General features: G+C 41.7%; 2 protein-coding genes across 2 annotated transcripts in view; one reads left to right on the plus strand and one right to left on the minus strand.

Moving 5' to 3' along the window:
* cmpk1 (cytidine/uridine monophosphate kinase 1) overlaps positions 1-6018 on the plus strand; it is a 6572-nt gene extending 554 nt beyond the window's left edge. Inside the window, exons 2-6 of the mRNA XM_021612862.3 lie at positions 1817-1963; positions 2291-2443; positions 2652-2728; positions 3323-3419; positions 4713-6018. Of these exons, the coding sequence (XP_021468537.1) occupies positions 1817-1963; positions 2291-2443; positions 2652-2728; positions 3323-3419; positions 4713-4754 (516 nt within the window). The 3' untranslated portion in view covers positions 4755-6018. The remainder of the gene's footprint in view (positions 1-1816; positions 1964-2290; positions 2444-2651; positions 2729-3322; positions 3420-4712) is intronic.
* Positions 6019-8583: 2565 nt separating this feature from the next.
* On the minus strand, positions 8584-15156 carry LOC110530070 (B-cell lymphoma 6 protein). Its single transcript, XM_021612863.3, has 8 exons — positions 15031-15156; positions 12244-12415; positions 11897-12118; positions 10713-11704; positions 10443-10601; positions 10152-10282; positions 9863-10000; positions 8584-9590 (listed from the first exon to the last, which is right to left on the minus strand). Exons 2-8 carry the CDS (start codon positions 12402-12404, stop codon positions 9447-9449), a joined length of 1947 nt encoding a protein of 648 aa, XP_021468538.3. The 5' UTR covers positions 12405-12415; positions 15031-15156; the 3' UTR covers positions 8584-9446.
* Between the last annotated feature and the right edge of the window lie 244 nt (positions 15157-15400).

The following is a 15400-nucleotide window of genomic DNA, read 5'->3' on the forward strand; positions in this document are numbered from 1 at the left end:
GATATGAGCGGTTTGTGCTCACTTTTGTTGGCTTCTGTCCACGGGAGACCAGCTAAATGGATCAACTTCCCTTTCTTGTCCTCAATGTAATCTACTTGTTATGTTAGCTAGCATAGCTATACAAGACTACACTAGCTAGCCAGCTAACTAGCTAGTCATGTGAGCAATTAATACATGATATTTCAATCAGTCAACCTGTCAACAAGCAAACTATCTGAAGATTTTTCCTGAATATCAGAAGGGTGTACTACAAAGCAGAATCAATGTGTTAGCTAGCAAACGTTGATAAACATCCAGAAATGTTTTTTTGTTGTTATTGGTTGTTGAGTAAATTAGACCATGCCCATTTCTAGTTTCTTAAAAATGAACTCTTTCAGAATATTTAGTCAATTTTATGTGGAAAACTCATTGATCCTGCTTGGTAGTATACCCCTCAGGAATCAGTGGGCTATGACTCACCAAGAAGAGAGTACAGACAGAAGAGGGTAGCCTACTCCTTTTAGTCCAAAGACCTATTATGTTCAGAGGCGAATTGGCAGCCAAATACTCAATTTAAATGTGCTTCTCAATTGCAGTACATATATACAAAAGCCCTCTACTTAGATATGACATCAAAAATAATTTCCCAGAGATAGAATGTACACTTTTAAGCGGTTTTAACAGCTGCAGCTGACACTTATTTTTCAGTTACAACGTGTTTGTGGGCGTCCTTCTTCCGTTACACACAGGTGTGCGGCGCCCGCAGAAAGCTAATTAGCAACTGTAGTCGCCTCCGTCTTCGGTAAACAAGCGCTGTAACGGAAATATTGCCGTGTGGGACCCTAACCATATAAAGGTGTGTTAACCTTTTAATTACTATTATTATTTAAATTTTCTCGCTGATGTGAAAGTTAATGTTCCAAATGTTCTCAAACCGTATCGCGTGGGAGACGTGTTTACATTTTAGACCGAGCATTTTGGCATCATCGGGGCGCTGTCCTCAGCCGGGAGATAGGTTCGTGAATGGACGGTATATACCGTCTCGGAATGGGCTAGCTCTATGTTCGTTGTGAAAGGCTTCTAGCTACATACACAGAGTAACCTATGCACTGCTCTTGATGTCACACCCATGTGTAGTCTACATCTTATCAGTTCAGCAATTCACATTATGTAAAGTTCAGCTTATCTGCAATGCACCTGCTCTAAACCTCCAGCCAATGCCCTTGAACACGTAGTCTTGAGAAATGAAGGCTGACGTGTATCTGGGTGGGGTTTTAGTCAAAAGATAAACTACTACTGCTATTCAGCTGTCTGACTATTAACACACTACATTGTAGCTCCCCATGGGCTTTCTTCTGTTTCCTGCATTTGCAAATGACTTTGTTTAGACCTATATTCAAACAGAGCTGGGCCAATTGTTTGCGCAAGCATCCTGTTCAAGCATGATGAAACCACACGCGTTCTTAAGCCAGCCACCCACTTATAAAGCCTGTCTTCATACAGCGAAATATAAAAATCCCTCCCCTTGCTTTCAGTGTCAGTGGAGCACAGCAGCATAATTTTAGAACAATAACCCACGATGCCTATGACAATGTTATTTTCTGTGTATTCTCTACTTAATGCATTGTTACTATTGGACTCCTTTTTATAAATGACATTAGTCCCAGACAATTGGATTCTCATATCCAATTGATTCCTATGGAAAGTAACATACTTTGTTAGTACAGAACAGGTATGTTTCTGTACTATTGTCCCACGTAAGTGGTTGGATCAGTGATTATTCTTAGAGTGCGTTGTTGTTTTAGTAAAAGCTGGCATTAATTTACGTTTTTCACAGAACTACAGTTACACTCACCTGTCTGCCGGAGACCTGCTGAGGGCCGAGCGAAGCCGAGAGGGGTCAGAGTTCGGACAGCTCATTGACAGTTACATCAAGGATGGCAAGATCGTCCCTGTCGAGATCACCATTAACTTACTCAGGAAGGTATGCACCAACTCCAGGTACCTATGGCTACAAGGTTTGTGTTGGCAGGTTGACGTACAGTAAGTTAGGAATCAGAATTACTATTCGCTTAGTTAACATGGGGTAGAGCGTAGTAGCACTATACAGTCATTGTGGTCTGAGTAAGTCTTTCTCGCCCCTCCTCTTACTGAAATAGTTTCTGTCATTGCTCCATGGGCTGAATTAATCCATACCCAAAAGAAATAGTTCACCTCAAAATATTTTTGATGTCAGATGCATATAGGAAGGTCTACAGCTGATTTGGGGCAGAATATCCCTTTTTTAACGTTCACTTTCCTTTGTCCTCAGGCCATGGAGGAAACCATGGAGATGGACGAGAAGAAGTTCCGCTTCCTCATCGACGGCTTCCCCCGAAATGAAGACAACCTCCAGGGGTGGACCACTGTCATGGAAGGGAAGGCTAACGTCAAATTTGTGCTTTTCTTCGACTGTACTAGTGAGGTAATAAAACACTCCTTGGGGGGGAGGATCTCCCAAGAGGAAGGGGAGGGGAGGGGATGAGATGAAATGGAAGGGGCAAAATCACTGGAAGGGGAAGACATACCTCAGATCTAAGCCACATTTGTGTTAATCCTAGTGTTAATGTCTTTAGTGCTTAGCTGACAGTGTAATGTTTTATGCTGAGAGCTGTGTTTTTGCTTGTCTACAGGTCTGTATCGACCGATGTCTAGAAAGAGGGAAGAGCAGCGGGCGCACCGATGACAACAGAGCGAGCCTGGAGAAAAGGTAGCGTCCAAACACTAAGGCTTTCAATGATCACTGACCATTGACCTCTTTCATATGAACTGGAACTCTCAAAAGGAGACACCGCTCTTGTTCATAAAAAAAAAGGGTACTTACATTTCCTGGTTTCTAAAATGTTTGCCTGATTTCAGTTCATATGACACATAAGCAAAGTGTAGAGAATCATTGTACCATCTAAACCGCTGTGAAATATAGTTTTAGTCACCAAAAATACTGTATTTTCTGTAGTTGTAAGGTGTGATACAAAACTGAAAGTAATAAGACGTTAAAACAATTTACAGATGGGAAGCATATAAATATTGCATATACAACAGATCTACCATTCATCAGACTATTTCAATGAGTGTGACAGATCTATAACGTGTATTTCTGTATGATATCAGTCGGGTTGTACACTAAACGACATAATGGAACTTTTAATAATGGACTTTCTAGTGAAAAAAACATTGCTTTTGAGATTGCGATTTTTGTTTTTAGCTTGGCTGTATATACGTCACTGTGACCCCATTTTGGGTCTCTTCTGAGTCCTGGGTGCTGGTCAGGCATGTTTCTGAGCTTCCATTTCCTCCCCTGAAGGATCCAGACATACCTGCAGTCGACACGGCCTATCATCTCACTGTATGAGAAACAGGGCAAGGTGCGCACCGTGGATGCCTCGTGCGGTGTGGACGAGGTAAGCAAAGGAGTTTACAGCCATTGAAGGCACACATGATGGGCAGTTGGAACACACTCATTAGTGCAAAGTTATTCACTCTTAACTTATATTTTAGTTTTTTGTTAATCTTCATCCTACCCCCTCCTTTTTTGAACATTCTGTTAAAAATCGCGCAACTTTTCAGCGTCCTGCTACTCATGCCAGGAATATAGTATATGCATATGATTAGTATGTGTGGATAGAAAACACTCTGAAGTTTATAAAACTGGTTAAATCACGGCTGTGACTATAACAGAGCGTGTGTTTCATTGAAAAACGCAAGAAAAACTGCTCTCTGAAAGCAAAAAATAATTTCCATAAGTCACTTCCACCAGTTGTTAAAAGAGAACAGAATTTAATGGAAATTTGCCTGCACCTCATACAAATTCCGCACGATGGCGCCACTGTACTAATTTTCAATCGAATTAATTGTTGGAAAATCCATCTGTCTGACCTCAAGTTCTCCAGTCTTCACCCGGATGCAGTTTAGGGAGAGATCAGATTGCATTGTTTTTGAAGTGAGGACCTATTGAAGAGACATCGCCCTGTAATCATTTTGATAGATTATAAACGTTTACTAATACCTAAAGTTGGATTACAAAAGGATTTCGAAGTGTTTTGTGAAAGTTTATCGTCGACTTTTTTAATTTAAAAAAATTACGCAGCGTTTAAAAACTATGATTTTCTCAGAATGACACTACTTCTATACAAAGCTATTTTGGGTATATATGGACCGATTTTAACGAAAAAAAGACCCAATAGTGATGTTTATGGGGCATATAGGAGTGCCAAGAAAGAAGCTCGTCTAAGGTAATGAATGTTTTATATTTTATTTCTGCGTTTTGGGTAGCGCCGGCTATCGCAAAATCTGTTGTTTACGTGTCGAGCTGGCATTTTGGGGGGTGCATGCTATCAGATAATAGCTTCTGATGCTTTCGCCGAAAAGCATTTTAAAAATCTGACTTGCTGGCTAGGTTCACAACGAGTGTAGCTTTAATTCAATACCCTGCTTGTGAATTTTGATCAAGGTTTGAGTTTTAACGAGTACATTTAGCATTTAGCGTAGCGCATTTGCATTTCCAGGTGCCTACTTGGGACATATGCGTCTCAAGTAGATTCAAGAAGTTTTTAATTCCCTCTGTCTGAGTTTTTTTCTTTCCCTATTGGTTTTCTCTCTGTTCCCCTGCACCCTCTGGCAATCACACACTTGTCAAAAAACACAATGTCTCTTGTTTTCTCTAATGCATCTCTTTCTCTCCCTCTCTGTTTCAGGTTTTTGACAACGTCAAAGCCATCCTGGACAAAGAGGGTTGAAATCCCCGCCAACTGCCAACAACTGTAACATTCACAGTTACGTTTTGTTTGTCTTTGTATCAACTGCAGCAACACTATACTCAGTTTACATGTCCATTCAAATTACTTTTTACATTTAAAAAAACAAAACATTTTTTTGTCAGTGCCGAGCTGCTCTTCCAAGGGTGTGATTGAATGTGTGTGTAAGAGTGAATAAGATGGGTAGTAAGATGCTCTACTGACCAACCGCACTGGGTTTCACTACGGTAGTTGTACACCAACTGACAAGCCTGTCATTGTAGTCGTGGGGCTTTGTATACGGACAAGACTAATAGAATTGCTCTTAGCTTGGCGAGGCACTTATTTTTGTTGTCAAGCAGAGGCATATACAGTACTGTATGTTAAATTAATGTTTTTTTTTGTTGTTGTGATCAAATCTGCGTACACACCATTGTTAGCCGTTCCCTAAGCGAAAACGTGCATTTTCACCGACCAACCAATTCTATGGACTAAATCAGAGCTCTCCATCCGTGTTCCTGGAGAGCTACCATCCTGTCCATTTTCACTCCAACCCCAGTTATAACTAACCTTATTCAGTTTATTAACCAGCTAATTAGATCAGGGGGGGCGCCAGGACCGAGTTGGGAAACCTTGTGTTAGATTGGGGTTGGACTGAACCTACAGGACGGTAGAGCTCGAGGAACAGGTACTCAGAGATGAACATTGTCTTATGAACTTCCCCTGTGTACTAATAAAATATAGAAAGCACCAGTCTCATGTTGGAAGAAATATGAACAGCGGTCCCATAGGACCACAGGGAATCGAGTCACAGCAGCCGTGATTGCAGTATTACAAATTTGTGGATTAAACTGGCATGGCAACGATAGTTGTTACTGCACATACGGTGTGGGACCAATTTTGAACTTAAACTTGTTAAATCAAGTTTAAACTTGGGACTATCCGCAAGTTTGTGTCACTGCACATGAAAGAGTATTTGGTGTTCTCCCGAATGCTGAAATACTGACATGTTTTGTCACCCCATGTAGTGTGACTGAAAATGTGAAGTCCAATGCTTACCTTGTTCTCCAACAAGGACTTGGCTGTGTTATGTATGTGTCATTACAAAAGTGCACAAAGATCAGCTCCCGACAGTTAAGTTTCTGTTGTGTGTTATTTGTTAAATCTTTGATTATGCGACAAAGGACGAAGGACCAGTTTTGTCGAATCGGAGTATGTTGCCATATAAAGTGGGAGAAATCGTCAAATACAAACAAACCAAATATAACCCCCTCTGTCTGTGTGTACTTTACTTCCTTTGACATGTGAATACTTATGGAGCCACTCGAAACAGGTAATTCCAGCATTCACAGAAGGTCACACTATTTCAAGGGAACAGTCAACCTAAGAATCTAGACTTTGACAGGTGAAAACTGACGGAGCCAGACAAACTCACCAGTAGTTCCAGTCAGACAGGTCACACTGTTTCAAGGGTGTCTCTCAACTGTTTTCTGACGGGTCCCTGAGACTAATGTGGCTAGTTCTACAGAGCTCAATATAATTGTTCCTCACTGAGATTTTGATATCTTTTGAACTATTTTATAATCTCTTCATTTTGTGCCTACCACAAGCCTTGTACTAACGGTTGTTGTTGGTATAACTAGTTTGCCGTATCAGACCAAACTCCTTCGACGTTGTTTACATTACATTTATTTGATTTCATCCAAGCTTTCTGTCGGCTACCATGATCACAAATGTGCTTATATAATATATGCCATTTAGCAAGCTTTAGCTAAACTCCTGGTGTGTTATTGCTCAGTTCAAGGGTGAGTGGTTATAGCCACAGTTATAGTTACATTTTATTTATATATATTTTTTAAATCTGAGAATGCAATTGTGTAATTTAAGTGTACAAACAGCCATCATAGTAAGTATTATGTAACAATGTACAGTTCCACTGCAACACTACCTAACCATGTAACCACAATGGAAATACTGATGGGTACAGATAGGAATCACTTCCATGTCAGTCAACCCAATAAGCCAGCAGAGGGCAGACTGACATCACCAGTGGTTCACTTGTTGAGAAATGTCACGTCGCCATTTTGACTTTATTTGTTATTTGAGTTTTTCATGTCAATTTCTCAATTTAAACGGGCAATCGGCAGTTGCAACAGTACATCTGTTTTATTGACTTAATGCTATGTACCCATTGTTTCTTGAAGAATATAACTTATGAATGCCTCATGAGCTTAGTTTAATTGCCGTACCCTATCAGAACCCAAAATACACACTTGTTTTTACACAATTTTTCTGAACAAAGTAAATGTAAAACAAAGACTAGAGCCTCGACATGGTTAAAACTAGAACGTTTGATACCCTGGCTGGTCATGACTTGCATCCATAGCTCTGTCTATGATTTTGAGAGTGGTTACATTTCTTCAGCCCCATCCCACATTTGAGGGGAGCATGCTTTGTTATTGTTTCAACTGCTGAATGTCCCTTTAAACTTCGCATTCACATCTTATGCAATGAATAATACACATCATCGAATTGTATCTTGTATCTTATGTGTGTTATGTGCTCAAGGAAAATGTCCATTGAATCATCGTATCTTCAAAGAGCACTAATAAACTAAATGTAATTATTTTATGGAAATACAAGTGCTTTTTCAACTCTGGCCTAATATTAAAACAAAATGTGTTGTCTGTCTGTACATGACCAATGAGGACATTCAATATTGCTACACAATCATAAGTCAACTATAATGCCAAACTGTACCTGTTTCCTTTCACTACCTGTGTCATTCCACGAATAGAGTGCCTTTTGGGCAGTGTCATTTTGTAAAAAATAACAATTTATTCACCTAATTTTGACATTCTGTCATTAACTTAATTCCACTTAATAACAACTTAATATTAAACATGCTTTCCCATCTCAAAAGGTTAAATTAAGAAAAACTCCAATTAAAGTGACAGGGTTGACAATTTCACCTTAAATCAGCCATAAATTCCCTCGTAACAGGGGGAACGGAAGCTTGTGTGCAACAGGGATGGACAATTGAATGCATGCTTCACAAAACAGCCTACTTATCTATGCGTAACAGGGTTGACGTGTTTTGCTCGGCACACTCAGTTTTCCACCACAAAACAGACAATTGCCAAAATTAGAAGAATTTGCACACTTAATTTGACACTCATTTGACTATTAGATGTTCAATGTTTATTTTGGGAAGAAGAAAAAAAAGTTTTGTTCACCTTACAGAGTTGACCTTAAACTTGATTGACACATGTAAATGAATCACTAATCACATTTAAATAAATACAAATCTTCAGAAGCTTTCCCAATGCAACAAAATAACTTTTCAATGATAAACTTGGGTTGCCAAAATTGATTTTCTGTGAATGCACATTATTTAGTTAAATGAAACACACTGTGTAATAGAGATTTTAAAAGGTGAATTTAATGAGAAGGCTTTTATTCACCGAGAGGCTTGTATAGGAAGTCACATCAGTGGCTACAGAAACACAGTGTCGCCAAAACATTATCAGTGTGCCCTTTGCTCAGTCTGGCATCAAACTTGAACCATAGCAGTCAACACTGGCAGACATTTGATACTGGCAGAAGAAACAGGTCAAAGGTAGAATATCAGTACCAAAAAAAAAAAAAAAAACTTAAATATGTTTCTTAAACATACTTGGTTAACCCGTTTCCCTTCCCCCTGGGTCTGCGTCTCCCCACACACACTATCAAGTTGATCACATATCAATCCAGATCATGATTGGATGTGATATTTCCGAGACGTTCTTATTTGCATTGTCACATTGACAAATGATACCAAAAGACGCACTCGTGTTTTCATAACACATTCCTTTATTTCTATTTCACATAAAGCTCTGCAGTTTACAAAGACAAATGTTGATCACGGTCCTGAGGACTTGTAGCTTGAGAGCTGGCGTATTTACAGCTTGTTGGCCTGAGACAAAAAAAGCAGAGAAAACAAATACGGTAGAAAGTGCTGACGTAGGACTTTGCGGTAATGAACTGAATAGACAAAAAAACAACTTAGTGTAAGGCACCTTAAATACATTGCATATGTACCCGTGTCGGATAATATATTATGTTGACCAAATGACAGACGCAATAACAAACTTTCACCAAGTAGAAAGACAAAAGCGGCTGGTACCTTAGTAATTACAGACATATACTCTGCCAGCAGAGGGTAATCTGGATAGATATTACATTATATATATGTATTCACAATATACAAGATATAAGAAACTACAAAGAACTGGATAATAAATTAGCTTATCTTCAGCTGACCATGCCCCAATATACTTTATCTATAATATAATTGTACCCCATGTAACAGTGTTTTTCATTCTCTAACAGTTTTGAGTGTCTTCTAAAAGAACACTGTCCTTCAATTGAAAACATTCAGGAAAAAAGTATTACAAGATATAAGAATTCATATTCCAAAACTATAATTTTCTAAATGTACATTCCATCAGTACGTACCGGACCTCTATACAAACATAAAGTAAAATGGCTATGAATTATACAATATGGTTCTATGTTCACATTTGGAGGGAAGCCATCTGCCATTTGCCAACAAACACAACAATCTCTGACAGTGTGGTACTAAGACGCTATGATGTGTTGCTACAACCGTAAGACGGTTGTCTGCCAATCAAACTCCATCTTCCCAGTGTCCATTTAGCAGGCCTTGGCCAAGCCAACGAGCATGTCCGTGTTCGCCCGGCGGTACTGAGCCTTGGTGTTGGTGACCGCGCCGTGCTTCTGCCGGAGATGCAGCCTCAACTGGCTCTTGTGGCGAAAGTGGACGTCACATTTCTCGCACTGAGGAAGAAAAGAATGGAACGCAATGAGTCACTAATTCAATCAAACTGTCTGTCAACGGGTTCATTCATGCATTCAATGAAGGGTTAGCGGGAGGACAGAGGCTATAGCCGATATTCATTTAAGCTGATGCCCTGGCTTGTATATAGCGATACTCTGCTTATGCTATTGATAGACAGTCACAGGAAGCCAGGAAGGGATTGAGGAAGTGGACCAGTCCCAATTTAGCTGATACACACTGGGTCAAGTGAACGGAAAGATAAGGTGTTTACATGGTAGGGCTTTTCTCCTGTGTGGATGCGTAAGTGGCTCTTGAGGGTCTGAAGATGGCGGAAGTGTGTCCCACAGATCTCACAGGGATACGGCTTCTCCCCCGTATGTATCAGCACGTGGGCGCGGAGGTGCGCGACCTAGGAAGAAAATCCATAAGATACTTTAGATTTGTCGGAGATAAATTCAAGTAAATATAAAATAATACATGAATTATATTACAATAACACATACAGCTTTGGACATAGCTGTCCTTCATGAGTGAATCACAGTTCATAGCTGTTTCCTCACCTGTATAAAGCGAGAGCCACACGTTTCACACTTGTATGGCTTTTCTCCTGAGTGGATTCGGGTGTGGGTCTTGAGGTTGGCCGGCCGGTTGAACTGAGCACCGCAGATGTTACAGCGGTACGGTTTCTCGCCTGGATTGCAAGAAGTATTTTAAAAAACAACACATTAGGAACTACTCTTTGCATGACAGACTGACCAGGTGAATCCTGGTGCATCGCACAGAGATGCACAAATACGATAAACCATTGAAAATGGGCGAATCTCTCCTTTAAGATGTAACAGAAGTCTTACCGGTGTGGACAGTCTTGTGGCTGGCGAGGTTCCCTTTGTAACGGAAGGCAGCCTGGCACCGGTCACACTTGTATGGCTTGTCAGCATGGACCTGGAGCATGTGGCCTTTCAGGGAGTCCGCTTCCGCAAACTTTGAGTTGCAGAAGTTGCAACCATTCTCTACAACAGAAACATTGAGATTTAGTCAATGAAAAGTGGAACAGCATGAATGTAAATGTACTGCGTCAATGTTTATAGCACTGTCCCCACTAATTGAAGTACACTACTCACCACCGCTTGAGTCGGAGTACTCAGAGTGCAGCTCATTGTCCTCCCCGCTGTAGGTGCCAGGGGAGCGGGGACACACCACCAGGTGCTGAGGGGCATCTGTACCACAGGAGGAGCATCTAAGTTGGTTAATGTTGTGATGGCTGGCCTGTGGGACAAGGATCTCTTCTGCGTGCACGTTGACCATCTCTGCAGCCTGCAGCTCCTTCATCGGTCCCTCTGATCCACTAGTCCTGTTAGAGCCCTGAGGAGTGGTGCAGTCCCCAGCGCTCCCTCCCTGGGCCTCATCCTCGTCCTTCTCCCTGGAGGTCTGGTTCATCACGATGAACTTGTACTTCTTCCAGTTGCGGGCCTTGGGCTCCTGGGAGCAGCCAGAGGGCTGGGTCGCATTCCTGCTGCAGCCGCTGGACTCGGTGGGGGAGTTGGGCTGGCAGTCAGAGCGGAGGGGGCTCTGCGGGCTGCAGATCACACCTTTGCTGCAGCCTGGGGACAGGCTGAGGGAGTCTGGTTGGGGGGGTTGGATGCTGTCCTCCTCCATGGGGGAGGCCCCTCTGTGTTTAGGTCCCTGGAGCCCCATGAAGGGCCCCGACGGGCAGCTGGAGCAGGGGAGGGGGCGGAGGATCGTAACGGAGGAGGATGAGGACTGGGATGAAAGAGGGTGGTGGACGATGGTGGTGGCCTCTGTGCGATTCGCGGGAGAGAAGAGCTTCTGAGAGATGGAATCCCCTTTGTGGAGGTCACTGAAATTGAGGGCGTCTGGCAGCTTTCCGATGGGCATTGGGATGTGTTTTCCGTGGACGTGGTGGGAGCTACCTGAAGCATTGATACCAGTGAATACACTGGGGCAGTAGCTCCTCCGGTCTCTGAGGGGAGACATGGATGTGTGGCTGGGGCTGGTCGCCAACCCTTCCAGAGCCCTGAAAGCAGGGAGGTCCTGAGAGAGACGCATCGGGCTAGTCAGTACCTCATCTCTCTGCAGAGTCACAGACTGCTCTCTAAAAGGACCAGGAAAGAAGGAGAAACACCCATTTAGTTCCAAACAGATACTATTCAGATGTGAATAAGTAAAAAAAATAAAATAAATAGGGCTTGGAATATTCACAGACCCGACCAGGAAAAGTTCCAGACACTAGTAGGCTACCAACCAAGTATAAATGGACGAGCAATTATGTAAATGTTGTTTGTACCTGGACTTGATGAACCTGCGGCAGGTGTCCACCACATGTTCCATCTGGAGGTATGACGCTGTGTTCATGGTAACCAAAACCAGGCTGTCCTTCAGGGTCAGGGTGGAGGTGTACATGAAGTCCAGCAGGATGGCAAAACCATCAGGGTCCACCGTGGGGTCCAGGCTGATGGCACTCAGGTTACTCTTCAGGGGGTCGGTGAATATGGAGTAAAAGAGCCCACTATAAAACGGGAAAGAAATGTGAAAATCGCATGTTAGGATTGTGCCCTTTTCTCTCACAATGGCAGTCGCACAGCACAAGAAGGACGTTTGGCCGAAAAACACGTAGCTGGGTCTTGAACGTACCTGCAGGCCACGAGGACTGCCCTGTGAGCGCAGAAGCGCTGACCGTCAATCTGGATTGAGACATCCGTCAGGATATTTCTACTGCGGAGGCGGTTGAAGTTGAGCAGAACATCACCGGCATGGCGGGTGAATTGAATGCAGCCATCTGCCAATGAGGCCATGATGTTAGAATCTGGAGAAACATGGAAAAATACAGTATTGATAAAGGACCATCCGCCAAGCTCAGACTGGGAGAGTTGCTGATTAACATAAACATAAAGTATGCAAAGCTGCTCTAGTCATATATTTGTCATATGTTATACGCTACATGACCAAAAGTATTTGGACAGCTGCTCGTAGAACATCTCTTTCCAAAATCATGGGCATTAATATGAAGTTTGTCCCCCCTTTCATCTAGATGTTGCAACATTGCTGCGGGGACTTGCTTCCGCAGCCACAAGAGCATTAGTGAGGTCGGGCGATTAGGCCTGGCTTGCACAGGGGCATTGTCATTCTTAAACAGGAAAGGGCCTTCCCCAAACTGTTGCCACAAAGTTGGAAGCAGAGAATCGTCTAGAATGTAATTGTGTGCTGTAGCATTAATATTTCCCTTCACTGGAACTAAGGGGCCTAGCCCGAACCATGAAAAACATCCCCAGACCATTATTCCTCCTCCACCACCACACTTTGCAGTTGGCACTATGAATTGGGGCATGTAGCATTCTCCTGGCATCCGCCAAACCCAGCCTGATGGACTGCCAAGTGGTGAAGCGTGATTCATCACTCCCGAGAATGCGTTTCCACTGCTCCAGAGTCCACCACTCCAGCTGACACTTGGCATTGCACATGGTGATCTTAAGTTTGTGTGCGACTGCTCGGCCATGGAAGCCCATTTCATGAAGCTTCAGAGTGCTACGCTTCCTTTCTGTGAGCTTGTATGGCCTACGACTTCACGGCTGAGCCGTTGTTGCTCCTAGAAGTTTCCACTTCACAATAACAGCTCTTACAGTTGACCGGGGCAGCTCTAGCAGGGCAGACATTTGACAAACTGACTTGTTTTTAAGGTGGCATCCAATGATGGTGCCACGTTGAAAGTCACTGAGCTCTTCAGTAAGGCCAATCTACTAGCAATGATTTTATACATCTGTCAGCAACTGGAGTGGCTGAAATAGCAGAATTGACTAATTGGAAGGGGTGTCCACATACTTCTGTGTATGAGGACATCATAGCATCATAATCCTATTACCATTGTAATCCTATTACCATTGAACTTGGTGTAGGTGGCACCATTTCAATGTCCAACGAAGTAAAAAGCATTGCTGGAAATGGGACCACGTCTGAGGGAGGCTACAGATCTAAAATACCATGTCAACTATTGCTAACTCCGAGGCATTGAACTCATGTTCATGACATAAAAATAGTGACAAGCCATGATTGTTGTGGAAAAGTAGACTTTATACAGGCTACAGTAAACAAGTTAGGCCATTTGCTGTTACCCAAATATTGGATTACATATTGCTATTAGACTTACCATAGATATGATTTAACCCTTACAATAAACGTACAAATAAAATATTTGTACATTTAGGAATTATGACCTTTATTTCACTGCAAATATTTTACTATGCATTACTTAAGAAACACTTTAATAAAATACACATTTAAACCCCGTTTCCTATTTGCTTTTGACCTATAGCCAAGCCCATAAATGCTGACGGCTCACGCTTGGAACATGTTTCGCATTTAGTACATTCCGTTTTGGGGTGCGCACAGATTAGGTTGCTTCTAAATACGCTTCCTGTTCTTCGATAGGCCTATACGTGGAAAGCCAGCTTGTTTAACATATGACATTTAACACTGGTTATACCCAATTTATTTTAACTATAAAAATAAACTAGAAAAATTGGAGTACGGCAATGCGAATAATAGGTTGTGGGATTTTTAAGAGTTTCAAATGCATGTACCCACAGGACTACACATTGCACAGAGGCTCCCCACTGTAAATGTAGTACACAACGAGTAGGCAGTTATTGATAATAACGGTCCATTAAAACAAATCAAGAATGTAGGCCTACATCAAAATATTGTTTGTTTTGTCTCAGCATTGAACGAAAAAGTATTCGACAGATCCTTAGTGGATATCTACCAGCGAAGTTAAATCAACATCAAGAGAGAGAAAAGTACAGTGCTCAAAGCTAAAATGTAGTACGCAGTGATCTAACAAGACAGACTCGCCCTGTTGCGCGAATTTTCTTGCTCTTAAGTTTACTGATATTTAACGACTATTAAAGATGCATACTTTTTGATAATATCAAATTCATTTTATCCGTTTTTTTTTTTGATAAATCAAAAACATTCTGACTATATAAACCCAAAAGTAATCTTTATGTACAGTAGGATAGGCTATAAAGGAACTGCACATTCGGCCTAATATATTATCTCTCGATAATATCTAGATATTCGATTAACCAACATGATTAAAAAAAAAGTGAGCATAATGTGGCAATACAGTTTCCCAATGACAGAATGGACCACGAACTTCCGACTGAATATCTGGCAAGCATGCTGCTTGAGCAGAGGAGATCCTAGACGACTTGACCATTAATCAAGTAATAAACATCAGCAAGAAGTCTAGCAACTGCAACCTAAGAGACCCTACTGTTCCCAAAACGAAAGAAAACATAAAACCATCTAAAGAATTTAAGTATTTCAAGTGTATCAATAGAGGTCAATGAGCCACAACGAATGTCTACCACTACAAGCAACTTCTACCGTTATACTGTAAAATAATGAGGGGAAAAAATTCACCTTATAAAACTTTCCTGGAAACTTCGTGCATCACCAGTTCTGAGAATCAAGTTCTAAGAAACTCAAGGGTTTAATTCTCGGAATTCTACCAGTGGGCCATACCATTTCCAAATCAGTGGGGAGGGTACATGGTGTTGTGTGTGCCTTTTTTTATCGTCATTACACGACATATATTTGGATATTCTATTTAGGCCGTAAATTAGAGACGATATACTATTGATTAAGTTTCAAAAATAAACGGTGACATGGATTTTTAACTATGACAACTATTTCATTTTTACTCTATTATACCTCTTTAGTGTAACTGTCCACATACAAGGTCACCTGACCATTCTATATAGACCTCGAAGAAAACGAGCTCGTTCACGAG

This window comes from Oncorhynchus mykiss, chromosome 8 (assembly GCF_057628025.1).
Source record: "Oncorhynchus mykiss isolate SJ-2025 chromosome 8, ASM5762802v1, whole genome shotgun sequence".
NCBI lineage: Eukaryota > Metazoa > Chordata > Actinopteri > Salmoniformes > Salmonidae > Oncorhynchus > Oncorhynchus mykiss.